The sequence below is a fragment of the Phyllobates terribilis genome, unplaced genomic scaffold, assembly GCF_046119375.1.
Source record: "Phyllobates terribilis strain yellow unplaced genomic scaffold, ASM4611937v1 Scaffold_3__8_contigs__length_932513732, whole genome shotgun sequence".
NCBI lineage: Eukaryota > Metazoa > Chordata > Amphibia > Anura > Dendrobatidae > Phyllobates > Phyllobates terribilis.
This window is the reverse complement of record NW_027362763.1, coordinates 403,972,062-403,985,615: the sequence shown is the minus strand read 5'-3', so window position 1 is coordinate 403,985,615 and position 13,554 is coordinate 403,972,062. Positions and strand designations below refer to the sequence as shown.

The 13,554-nt window shown below is 37.4% G+C and overlaps 1 protein-coding gene across 3 annotated transcripts in view; it reads left to right on the top strand.

The window, feature by feature from the left end:
• The window catches only part of COL12A1 (collagen type XII alpha 1 chain), a 175,574-nt gene that overhangs the window by 135,915 nt on the left and 26,105 nt on the right, over positions 1–13,554 (top strand). For all 3 annotated transcript variants that reach the window (XM_073675570.1, XM_073675573.1, XM_073675572.1), the window contains 2 exons: positions 9,065–9,211; positions 10,271–10,348. In XM_073675570.1, coding sequence (XP_073531671.1) covers positions 9,065–9,211; positions 10,271–10,348 — 225 coding nt within the window. The remainder of the gene's footprint in view (positions 1–9,064; positions 9,212–10,270; positions 10,349–13,554) is intronic.

The window sequence follows — 13,554 nt, the reverse complement described above, 5'->3', positions numbered from 1 at the left end:
GTAGCTATGGCAGCAGGAAGGCCTAACATTGGACCTCAGATCTACCATCTTAGTACTCCCGTTAGGCCTTGCCAGAGGCACATGGCCCGGTGCTGGATCTCCTCACTTCAGTGGATATCAGAATGGTCTTCAGAAGTGATAGTCATGAATATTGACAAAGTATGATAGGGTATCCTTTCTTACTTTTTTATAGGTTGACAGGAAGGGGCCTGAAAGCAGTAAGAGAGAGAGATAAACATTACTTCTGTCTTTAATAAACTGGATATTATTTATTACAGATCTACATATTCATATTAAAGATTAAAAAGATTTTTAGCTTATTCTTCAATCAAAAGCTTAATCCTTGAATGGTGTTTGACAAGAGAATTATGGAAACTCTGTATACATCACTTTTTGGAACTTAATCCTGAAAGTTTTACATATTTAGATGTTTTCTGTCTTATTCATATTTTTAATGAGCCTACAGGGGCTCAATGAAAATAACCAGTGAGTAGAATAACAGCTGTAGGAGTGATAAGTCTGTGGTGGTCTGTGCTTCATATTTGACTTGCAGTAGCTTGGCTGTAAATCTCCCAAATGTCTTAATCTTTTGCGATATTTATTCTGTCTGTAAATAGATTGAGTTAAAGCAGCTCGAATACTGCTGTCAAGTTTGTAAAATCGACTTTTACTTTATTACAAGAGCAATGAATTTCTGAGAAAAGGCTGCTAAAAGCAATCCTCGTGCATTTTGTGATCCCCTGAGTATTAAGAAACTAGTTGAAATATAAGTTTAGTTGCCTGTTTTCTGTGGTTTTGGAATAAAAAGTCAAATGAGTTGCACTAGTTAGAGTGCATAGTTTTTGGCATACGTGAGACAGAGAAAGTGGCAAGATCAACAGCCACGCAGATAAATTTGGAATGAAGTGATATGTATTATATGCCAGTACAGAATGTGCGGGACTCCTTACAGTTTAATAGTGTGTCTTTCCTGCAGACAGTAAATCACAGTGGCCTAAAGATGTCTGAACAGTCAGGGAAAATAATTACGGAATAAGCTATATGCTCCTCACTTTTTATGACCATTTTATTAGATGTCAGTCAGTGAAAAGTCAGAATGGTTTTTATTTGTCTGGGTCCACAGGATCCTCAGGTGAAAAAAATTATCTATCTATCTATCTATCTATCTATCTATCTATCTATCTATCTATCTATCTATCTATCTATCTATCTATCTATCTATCTTTATCCATCTATTATAATAATAAAAATAGATGAATATATTACCTTATCAAAGTATTTGATTACATTTTATTTGACACACTATCTTCATTTCAGGTATTTTGATGCTATACCACAGGAATGTACAGCTTTTTCTTTTTCAAGGTCCACGCTATCTGATTTAACAAATCTAAAGGACTGTAATAAAAGTTAAATATGTATTACCATCTGAGACATTTATAGCATAGCAAAATTATATGCATTAAATGTATGAAAAAGGGTGCAGGTTCCACTTTCAGGACTCCAATCTCTCAGGAGAATTTAAGTTCCATTCTCTCCTGTTCACCTTATAGAAAAGAAGTATATATTCAAGTGACTTTTTTAGAAGAGATGATCATATGGATCCTCGGCAAATCAAATTTGAGAATTTCCTTAAATTCACAGATCCCGGCAAATATGAGCAGTTTACAATTGGATTTGCATGGATCAGACTCCAAAAAATGCTCGCCATTATTTCATACATTGCTGAAGAGTCTCAGAAAGGGATAATGACATTGTGCGCCGATAGGCAGGGTTCCCCATAATTTGGTGCAGCTATCACATCACATGATCTAGCATAGGCAATCTCTCTCTCCCTCCCTCTCTCCCTCCTATCTCTCTTAGCTTTCTCCCTCTTTTCTCTCTCTCTCCACTTTCTCCCTCTTCTCTCTCTCTTATTCTCTCCCTCCTCACTCCCTCTCCTTTCTCTCTCTCCTTGCTTTCCCTCCTCTCTATCTGTCCTCTCTCCCCTCTCTCTTTCCAAGGGTATGTGTCCACAATCAGGATTAGCAGCAGTTTGGACGCAGCTCACATGCACTGCGTTCAAAACATTGTGTTTTACAGTACAAGCACATTGGATGGGATTTATAGAAATCCCATGCCCACTGTGCTTGTTTTTAACGCGTAAACTCACCCGCGGAGTGGCTTTGCGACCCCCAGCATGTCAATTTTTGAAGCGGAGACGCTGAGTCTCCACTTCAGATTTTGACCGATTGAATGTCATGGATACAGTATAGGAGATGGCAAAATGTTCTACATACTGTTCCAAGACAATCAGACTACATGAGATTCACCGCGGATAAATTCTGTGCAGATTGAAGTTTTTTTTTTTAAATCGCCAAATCTGATGATTTTGAATTCAAAAGGTTTGGTTACTTTTACCTTTCACTTTATGCGAGTTGCTGAAATTCCAATGACTCACTATCCCCATAAACTACAATGAAAATAGCCATACGTGCATATAGCAACCTCACCACCTCCATTCAAACACTATATAAACGACTGTCATGCTGATGTTGCTTTAGTTGGATTTAAAATTTCTCCATTTTCTCCATTCTGTGAGTTGGCAGAAATCGGACTGCACTTGGATGTCATCCGTGTGTAGTCCAATGATTTCCACGCACCCATAGACTTGAATGGGCGAGTCTCATCCAATTTACGCACCAAATCACAGCTTGCTGACTTCTTTCTCATGCCGAATAAGTATGAGAAAAAAAATCTTGATCAGCACTGCCCCATTACATATCATTGGTCCAAGTGCTATCTGATAAAAAAATTGGATAGCACTTGTCCGATTAATACGGTTGTGTGAGTGAACCCTGATATGAACACTCCTATATTAACTCTGACCTAGATAATCTCTTTAGGAGCCCTAGTCATTGCTTATGCTGTAGCTTTATCCAAGACCTTCTGTACTTTCAGAATGCAACTTCTTTGGCCTAGATAGCTTAAATATATATATGCTTACATATGCTCACATAACCTGACAATAATGCTGGCCATACATGTTAGATGGCTATCCTCCGAACAATGGTTCAACTGATCATTGTGTCAGCAGCTATCTTGCTAACTCTTCCATACTCAGGAATGCTGGTTCAGCCAAGCACTCCTGTGTCCTCTATGAGAAAGCCATTGCCAGATATATGGGGAATTTAAGCTGTTCGTGGGGTATCCATTTATTGACTTGCAGTGGAAATGGACAAAGGTAGAAGTGGTAGTAGAAAGCCCCAATTCTGTTTATTAAAAATCTTACATCCTTAAGAGTAGGGCTTTTAAAAACAACATTGAAACATGAAGTTCTTTCTTCTTGAAAATGGCATTGCATTTCAGTTTGACTTTTTCTCTACTTTTGTACTACATAGCTACACTGCTTGGTCTTGTGAATTAAAAGACATGTTTTGATATAAAAAGTGTCACTTTAATTGTCTTCATATCGATTGCTAGACTTCCAGAAAAATATAATGAATGATCTTAAATTTGGCCTGGAGGGAAGACTCTGGCGCAGAACATTGGATTTTATGGGTTGCCTCTTTTTAGCTCCTGAACTTGCGATGTCACTTACTGCTGGGAAATATTTGGCTTTATCCTTGAGACTGAAATGTGAGTCTCAGAAACAGACTTTATTGCTTATGTTCTCAGGAAACCATGGATCTCACTTAAACTTGCCTTCTGGTAGCTGTAGTCAAGCAGTTGATTGAACCATTCAAATTTTCCTTTTTCTTCTTTTTTTGTGGTTTAGTGTTCTCCAAGTTGTTTTATGTGGGTTTTGGTCTACATATTTAATAGGGGAACACAGTGGCAGAAATCAGCGAGTTTTGGAATGTGTGTCTCATACTGTATAGTCTGGGGTTGTTAAGACAGCATGCCTTAGTGGTATCTTCTGTCTAAGCTGTCATTAGTACTTATGTATTGTGCTGCCTGAAATGTTTTTCTTTCCATTTCTTTAAGTGCAGTGGAAGTATTCTAATACCAGTATATAGTACTCCTCAATCTACAGCAGGGGTGCACAACACTTTTGGTCCAAGGGCCACATTGCCATACTGACCCAATCTCATGGGCCTCAATTTTTTTTTAAAGGCGTACTTACATGAAAACATCACCATAACCACCACAGTACATTAATACATCACCAGAATCAAGTTTTGAGTATTTAAGGAGGATTTCGAGAGTTTCTGCTCCAAAAACATCAGTGTGAGCACATTCTTTCTTAGGCCCCCTTCACATGTCCATTTCTGCAGTACGCGTGGCATCCATTTTTTCACGGATGACACACATACCCATTATAACCAATGATGATCTTGACATGTCTGTGTATTCACATTGATGACACAAAAACTCTGATGACAACCGTATTGTTTTTTCCGTTACTGGTTTTGTTTGGATATCTGAAGGGGGCCTTAAGCTGATTTTTTGGAGCAGAAACTGACCAAATCCTCCTCATAATCTCAAATCTCTAAGTTTTGATGATTGTTAACCTTTAATATAACCATGAAGCAGTAGATTCTACAGTGTTAGCAGAATGATTAATTCTGCAGGTTTGAGATTGTGAGAAATGAGAAATAGAAAGGCTGTCCATTTCCAAATGCATCAGTCTACCTGATCTATGTCCTTCCAGCAGTCCTAAATTTTAGAATCAGATGTAGCTTTTTATATTTTGTAGATCTGGGGGTGTCACTCACTATGAAACATGAGAGTTAATGACTTGATTGATTTTTTCCTACCCCGTCTGCAAACATACTCCTCAACGCTGTGCAGAGAATTTAATTACTTACATTTGTTCCTGTCCCCAATGAGGCTCATGCTACAATTTACCTATCTCAACCACACACTCACTGGGGTCAATTTCCATGGAATCCAACTAGCCCACCAGTGTACTACTGGAATGTGAGAGAAAACCGGAGTAGCAGGAGGAGGGGACTCAACCACAGGAAAAACACCACAGGCAACTGAGTTAACCACTAAGCAACCATGACCATTTTTCTTTTTTAATACTGTGGTTAGGTAGAAGGGGAAAGGGGAGGTAAAGTCACTTTGCAGTGATGTCATGGCTTTGATTTGAAGAATGAGTTTACACATGAGATTTTAGTTGTTTAAAATAAATGTGGTTGGCTGGACTTAGACAGGTCTAAAGTTTGAAGAAGAGGCCAACATTTGAGACGTCTTCAAATACCTTACTGTTTATATGTTGATGGCTGTTTTTATGGCAACGAAAAACACTTCAATAATCTGAGATCCTGAACTATAAGAAGTGAGTGACAAAATCCTAAATAAACGAAAAGTCAATCTCTTGGAGGATTTGTCTGTGGTTTATTGGAAGGAAACCATATGTGCTCTGAGACAGTAATGTTGCATTTATCAGAGCTCAGTGTGCTTGTGGTAGTGCGGTTATCTGCAAAAGTCAATCTTGTATCGCATACTCTTTTTTTATATTCTCATTAAAATTAAGGTTACATAAATAGGTTCTCTGTTACGTTTGCAGACATTCCCTTTGGAATTCTTAAGAGGTTGTACATATACGCTGCCAGTGATTCTTCCATCTTTACTATGAATGCATACTATACACATAACAGGAAATGGCTAAGGGTGCTTTTAACAAAGTACATGTAAGGAAATGAATTTTTTTATTTCAACTTGATGCCAAGTATTTCAAAATAACCTTGGAAGTCAGTAATGGAATTTGATTTTGGCATTGTGTCACAGCCAATAGAGTATGTTATCAAAAACCGCCATTAAAAGATCTCATTCTGTTCTCAGAAAAAATTAACTGATAATCTAAATAGGTTATTAAAATAAGTCATACATAATTGGCCATTCAATAGTTCATTCAATTTTAAGAAAAAAAACGTTTGTACTGAAAAGAACATAGAATGGGCAAACATCCAGAAACATTCAGAACTCCTTACCAAAGTTCTATTAAAATCATAGAGATTGACTAAAAGGAAAGGAGTTACAATGCTAATTTAGGTTGTAAACTAGGTGATGTGTCTAGGACGCCCATGATCAGCAGGAGCTAGGTTCTGGAAATGACGCATTGGACTGATGGCGTTGATGCATGGGACTGATGGATAGGCCCTGCCCTCATCATGGAATATTATACCCCAGCTTCTAGAAATTACTTCTATCTTTTAAATAAAAGGACTTGCTTTATATGTAATGTCTTTTAATCTTCTTTCTTTCTTTTTTTGAGTTGACATATTGGGCACTTTGAGTTAATAGCTAGTTTTAATAAAGAATAAAGATATGTTCTAAAGTTATACAATTTTCAAATTACATTGGTTGGTCGAGAACAAATTAAATTAGTAATTTGAGGGACCACTGAAATGGAAAGATTATTATGATAGATGGATAGATAAATTCAAACCTCAGACCTCCTAAAGTCAGTGGCACCCCATATCAGACCCCTTAATAAATTGAAAGCCAAAAGCAGACTTTTTATTAAATTCAGATCTGAGACCAGACCCCTAAATAAATTCAAACCTCAAGCTATACCGTAAAATGAATCCAGACCCAGGACAAAACCTTTAAAAATGCAATACAATTATTTAGGACTCCAGATTAGAACCCTAAATTATTGTAGATAGTAAAATCGGGGCTCTTATATGAGAGCTCTAAATAAATGTAATTACCAGACTGGATCCCAAACCAGAACCCTACATTTTTTATTACACTAAATCAGACCAACAAATACATTTACACCACAGACAGGATCAGATCGTAAACCAGATCCCTAAATTACACAACCTGTATAGGTCAGCACGATATAGGTCAGCACCAATAAAATAAAATTGTAATCATTTTTTTAATAAATCATCAATACATCTTTCATGAATGCCTCATTATAAATACTAACATCCACACCGAATGGGAATGAACAAAAAATACCATTAAGTTGAAAATAGTGCAAAAGTCTCAGCTCAAACTAAGTGTCTTAGTCATCAGACATAAAAGCACAGAGAAATTATTGTACAATTAGCACCCCTGTAAATAATAGTATGAATTAGTATAGACACCTCATTGTATATAGTCAGAAAATTAATAGTGTATGGAGAAGTAGAATACCAAAAATAGGCACAAAAAGGAACATTGTTGAATACATTTTATTTTTCTTCCCTTATAGCCAAAAAATGTACACTGCAAAGTGAAGTCTAGTGATCCTTTCATATACTGGTACAGGTTGATATTCTTTTTTGTCCAAGAGGGATATCTCAAATAAATCCTATTAATGACCTGATGAAGGGTACATCACCCGAAATGTCTCTAGTCTTTACTGTGTAGTGTAATTTTTGGATATGAGGGGACAAAAATGTAAAGCTTTCAAAAATGTTTCGCTTTGTGCCTATATTTGGCATGCTAGTCCTCCATACGCTATTGATTTTCTGATGAATTAGTGTGGTCTGCTCCAGTGGCATAAGCACTCATTCTGTGCCATTTAGATTGAAGATTGATCAACCCACCTTTTGTTTGTTACCTCATTGTAAATAATCTGCATAAAACACTTGCTGTAAACAGGACTCTGTTATCCCCTAATTTAATTCTGATGACAACACAATAAAACATTTTCTAACCTAAAACCAATCCCTACATTTTCATATCACTTCTAACTCCTGAGAGTTCTTTAGGTGACATCGGTGGCGCTTGATGGCTTTTAGTGCCAGCAATGTTATATGTGTGGCAAATTCGATGTTCTGAGTTAGAATTGATGAGTACCCGGGGTAAGTATATGGAGGAGTTTTGGTAGTAACTAAGGTCATGTTGTTTCACCTAATGACCCCATTTGCTAAGCTAACTCTGCTGATGATGTAGTAGAGATGGACTCGGGCAACTCTGATCATGAGGACGCCTTTAACCACTAGATAGATAGCCCAACCTTCTGTTTTAACTAATGTTATATTCAGTATTCATAGGAATACAGCACAATACAACGAGTTTATGGAATGTTGAATGGGATAACATCTAATTTGGTGTACTTTACAGAGGATTGTCCAGTATGCTGGAAATAATTATGGTTTATATGGAGCAATTACAATGAAAGCCTATCCATTTCACAAACAAACTCTACTAATTAGATTTTAATACATTTGTAGTTAGTTATGTTTTGAAGTTGAGTGTATCCAATATAATGGGATAAATATCTGTATATACTAGAACGTGTGGACAGCGTTTTCAAATGAGGTATACCTATTAATTGGATTATTTAAACAGAAAGAAAAGGAGTCATTATAGGATTTGTAACTGAGGAATTTGTAACATGTTTTAAAAATGTCCTATTTTAATGATGATAAGCATGTGTTTTTTTGCGTATCATATATTGCTGTTGTTTTATTAATTTACAGTTTTTTACAGAAGTGTTGTATTTTCTTTATTGGAAATCCTTTAAAAATAAAATTGCTAAAAAATTTGGCATCTCAGACAACAAAGCAATAAAGAGGGGTGGTGTGTATAACAGGAATCAGTCCATATGCGTTTCGAGCTACATGGCTCTTGAACACTGGAAGTCCAAACATGGAAGTGTTCCAGAGCCATGTAGCTTGAAACGCTTATGGACTGATTCCTGTTATACACACCACCCCTCTTTATGGCTTTGTTGTCTGAGATGCCCAATTTTTCAGCAATTTTATTTTTAAAGGATTTCCAATAAAGATTTTGTGAATTTTTAATCACTCTGGTGTGTTGAGCTGGTTCGAACTCTAATTTCTTGTAAAATTGCCTTTCCCTTCTGTCCCAGTCAAAATAGATACAAAGGAGACAGAGAAGTGTCATTATTCCCTGTTAGAGTACATACAGTACTTGTTAGAGTAACATACAGAGTATTGAAAGACATTGAGAAAGGGGAGAAGAAAGCAGGACGCAATGAAGAATGTGACCGGGTGACAAAAGTCCTTCAGAGTCTGACTATAATTCCATGTGCATGTGTACATCTGTTCTGCATTATTCTTATGTAGATGTTTTAGGTTAAGATTTATTTGTAGACATTTGCTATTCCGTTTCAATTCAGAAATGTCTTCAGTTTTTTTTAGAATCTGATTAAAAATGTCATTACCTTTAGGTCAACATTGTGGTGTCTCCTACATATGTAAAAATTTTTATCGACTGTAATGAAGTGGGGGAAAAACCAATCAAGGCCGCTGGCAACATTACAAATGATGGGTTTGAAGTGCTTGGAAAGCTCAAGGGAGACAAGAAATCTGCTCCAGTAAGTCAATGGTTTAATAGAAAAAATGATATGTTAGCAAGTATCAAAGCAGATATGTTTGGCTAGACGTTCCTCTCTCTAGTCTTTTACAACCTAATACAATTTCTGTACCTAGAGTGCAGTCTTACCAATATAACAGTAGAGCTGGTCATATACAATGGATATGTATCTATAGGATGTGAGAAGGCACAAATGTACCCTGATGTCTTTTGTTGAGGAATTATTGGTCAGTCAGATTGGATACTATCACACACAGCTAAAAGATCCCATAAAGATGTAGCAGCTATCAACATGATGGCTGCTGCAGTGTATTAATGCACCACAGCGGTCAATGCTATTAACATAGCAAGGCCATTCTCAATGCATTTAATATTCGTGGCATATTACACTATCGTCATAGCACATCACAGCCATCCTGTTGGTCACTACATCTGTGGTACTAAAGATGGACGTTTTTGTATAGTCGTCTACCATTGTTTTGTCTTCAGTAACTTTTTTACTGATCAGGAAAGTATAATTATGGAAACAGCTGAAACTTTCTTTTTGGTTTGTCATTCATGTGTACTCCTGTGGTCAAATCACTGATTCCATTACTGTCTTTTTCTTAAAACCGGACATTTAATCAGAATTTGACAACAAAAAAAAGTGTTTAAGACTTCACATCATTGAAGTCTTTCAATTAAAAAAAAATATCCCTACTCCATCAACAATTAGATGCACATACACCCACTCATAGTACAGACAGAACTGCTATAAAACACTATGCATTGAGAACGTAAGAACTGGGACAGCACTGGCAATATCCCAAGGTGTAATACTTTTACACAATTTTTATGTGCCACATCAAATATCGCCAGAACAATGAATCTTACAATGGAGCAGCTTGCCAAACAAGTAGAACTTACATTCACTTACGAGATGACATCACGCCATGTAATCCGCTGCAGATGTTCATTTGTCATCTGTTCAGATGTGGATGCTAAGCAAATGTCTTGAAATGTCTGATAAAGAAACACACAAGTGACATGACAAGTAAACACGTCTTTGCCTTGTTCCCAGTTCCTTCTCCAGATGTTTGACATTGTATGTACTGTAACCTGGACAAGCCGCGATAGATGCTGTGATATTCCGGCTATGGTAAGTCTTGTATAAATATTTTTACATGTGGTAATCCTATGGCTTCAGTAGCAAAGTATACTTTCTGTGCAGTTAAGGGATATATAGCGATTTACTTTTTTTTTTACCAAAAGTTCAAAATGCATGACAGAGCACCCGAGTTAACAAGTGTAGTTTATGTAGCAGATAGGCCATTGGGTTCCCTCAAGCACCGGGGCCAAACTTTAAAGTGACTGCGCTGGTACCAGAAAAAATTCTGTCAGATAAAAAAGGATGTTTTGGTAAACGTTGACCTGTATTTCATTGATTTAATCTCACTCTACCAATAAATGCCATATATTTATAAGATTTTCATTAAGATGAATTATAAGCACATGATATTAGAATTCTTGCGCTCTCTCTTTGATGAATTGAGGTGCACTGTCTGACAATGGATTTAATATAGTTGAAAGAGATTATATCGTTTCCAGCTATTTCGGTAGAAATATTGGTTCAGGATTGTGTAATGTCCTCATAAATCTCCCACAAAGTTTCGCAAGACTTGAGAATCACATAGTGGCATTCGAAAAACAGGATTAAACTGCCAAAGCATCAAGGCTTTCTGGTAAAAGTATTAAAGTAGCGCAGTCCTATAAATCATTTGGTGCATTTACTATGTTTTTATCATCTGGCTGATTGCACAATTATGCCCATATTTAGTGCAGTAAAAGATGTAAACTAGTAGCCAATCTGAATGTCATTTATTTAAGAATCTTACACAAACACAAAGGCTTTTCGGATATCAGATGACTCTAGAAATCTGCTAAGATATACAAAAGTGGAACTGCAAAAGCAAATACATTTTTGGCAGCTTGTACATAGAAAATTAATATTCTTTGGAAAAGTAATTCTTCAAACCATTTCTGGCATCTCTTACATCATGTGTTAGCCCACTATTAGCCAAATACAAACAAAGAATTATATTGTGTCTGCAGGGATAATACCCAGCACTATGTACATTTCACTTAGTCATAATCACATTTGTGACGTTATGGGTATCACACATGATGGTGTCAGTATGTGCAGTCTTCAGCTTCAATACAAAGTCAAGATGGATGGGTAGATAGACAATAGATTTATATAGCGATAGATGAAAGAATATATGATAGATTTAGATTGAGATAGATCGAAAGAAAGATATGGGATAGATAGATTTAGATAGATATGGATAGATAAATAGATATACAGTACAGACCAAAAGTTTGACACACCTTCTCATTTAAAGATTTTTCTGTATTTTCATGACTATGAAAATTGTACATTCACACTGAAGGCATCAAAACTATGAATTAACACATGTGGAATTATATACTTAACAAAAAAGTGTGAAACAACTGAAAATATGTCTTATATTCTAGGTTCTTCAAAGTAGCCACCTTTTGCTTTGATGACTGCTTTGCACACTCTTGGCATTCTCTTGATGAGCTTCAAGAGGTAGTCACCGGAAATGGTTTTCACTTCACAGGTGTGCCCTGTCAGGTTTAATAAGTGGGATTTCTTGCCTTATAAATGGGGTTGGGACCATCAGTTGGGTTGTGCAGAAGTCAGGTGGATACGCAGCTCATAGTCCTACTGAATAGACTGTTAGAATTTGTATTATGGCAAGAAAAAAGCAGCTAAGTAAAGAAAAACGAGTGGCCATCATTACTTTAAGAAATGAAGGTCAGTCAGTCTGAAAAATTGGGAAAACTTTGAAAGTGTGCCCAAGTGCAGTGGCAAAAACCATCAAGCGCTACAAAGAAACTGGCTCACATGAGGACCGCCCCAGGAAAGGAAGACCAAGAGTCACCTCTGCTTCTGAGGATAAGTTTATCCGAGTCACCAGCCTCAGAAATCGCAGGTTAACAGCAGCTCAGATTAGAGACCAGGTCAATGCCACACAGAGTTCTAGCAGCAGACACATCTCTACAACAACTGTTAAGAGGAGACTTTGTGCAGCAGGCCTTCATGGTAAAATAGCTGCTAGGAAACCACTGCTAAGGACAGGCAACAAGCAGAAGAGACTTGTTTGGGCTAAAGAACACAAGGAATGGACATTAGACCAGTGGAAATCTGTGCTTTGGTCTGATGAGTCCAAATTTGAGGTCTTTGGTTCCAACCACCGTGTCTTTGTGTGACGCAGAAAAGGTGAACGGATGGACTCTACATGCCTGGTTCCCATCGTGAAGCATGGAGGAAGAGGTGTGATGGTGTGGGGGTGCTTTGCTGGTGACACTGTTGGGGATTTATTTAAAATTGAAGGCATACTGAACCAGCATGGCTACCACAGCATCTTGCAGCGGCATGCTATTCCGTCCGGTTTGTGTTTAGTTGGACCATCATTTATTTTTCAACAGGACAATGACCCCAAACACACCTCCAGGCTGTGTAAGGGGTATTTGGCCAAGAAGGAGAGTGATGGCGTGCTACGCCAGATGACCTGGCCTCAATAGTCACCAGACCTGAACCCAATTCAGATGGTTTGGGGTGAGCTGGACCGCAAAGTGAAGGCAAAAGGGCCAACAAGTGCTAAGCATCTCTGGGAACTCCTACAAGTTTGTTGGAAGACCATTTCCGGTGACTACCTCTTGAATCTCATCAAGAGAATGCCAAGAGTGTGCAAAGCAGTCATCAAAGCAAAAGGTGGCTACTTTGAAGAACCTAGAATATAAGACATTTTTTCAGTTGTTTCACACTTTTTTGTTAAGTATATAATTCCACATGTGTTAATTCATAGTTTTGATGCCTTCAGTGTGAATGTACAATTTTCATAGTGAAGAAAATACAGAAAAATTTTTAAATGAGAAGGTGTTTCAAAACTTTTGGTCTGTACTCTAGATAGCTAGATCAGATAGGTAAGTGCCTTGATTATCTTAAAGTGTCAAATCAGAGATTGTGAAGAACTAGCTATGCGTAAGGCTATGTGCCCACGATGCAGAAATGCTCCGGATTTTTCCTGAGCATTTCTGCATCTCCCTGGCAGAAAAAGTGCATGCGTATTTTACATGCGTTTTTTCAGCCATAGACAAGCGTTTGTCATGCGTTTTGCACATGCGATTTCGCATGTGGGTTGCCAGCGGTCACGTGACCCTGTTACACGTTCTATGGTACCCGGGTCTGGATGAGAGTCTCCTCTTCTCCAGGCCCGGGTACCATCCGCACATTGAATCGCTTAATATCTGCATGTGCACATGTAGTCATGCGGATAT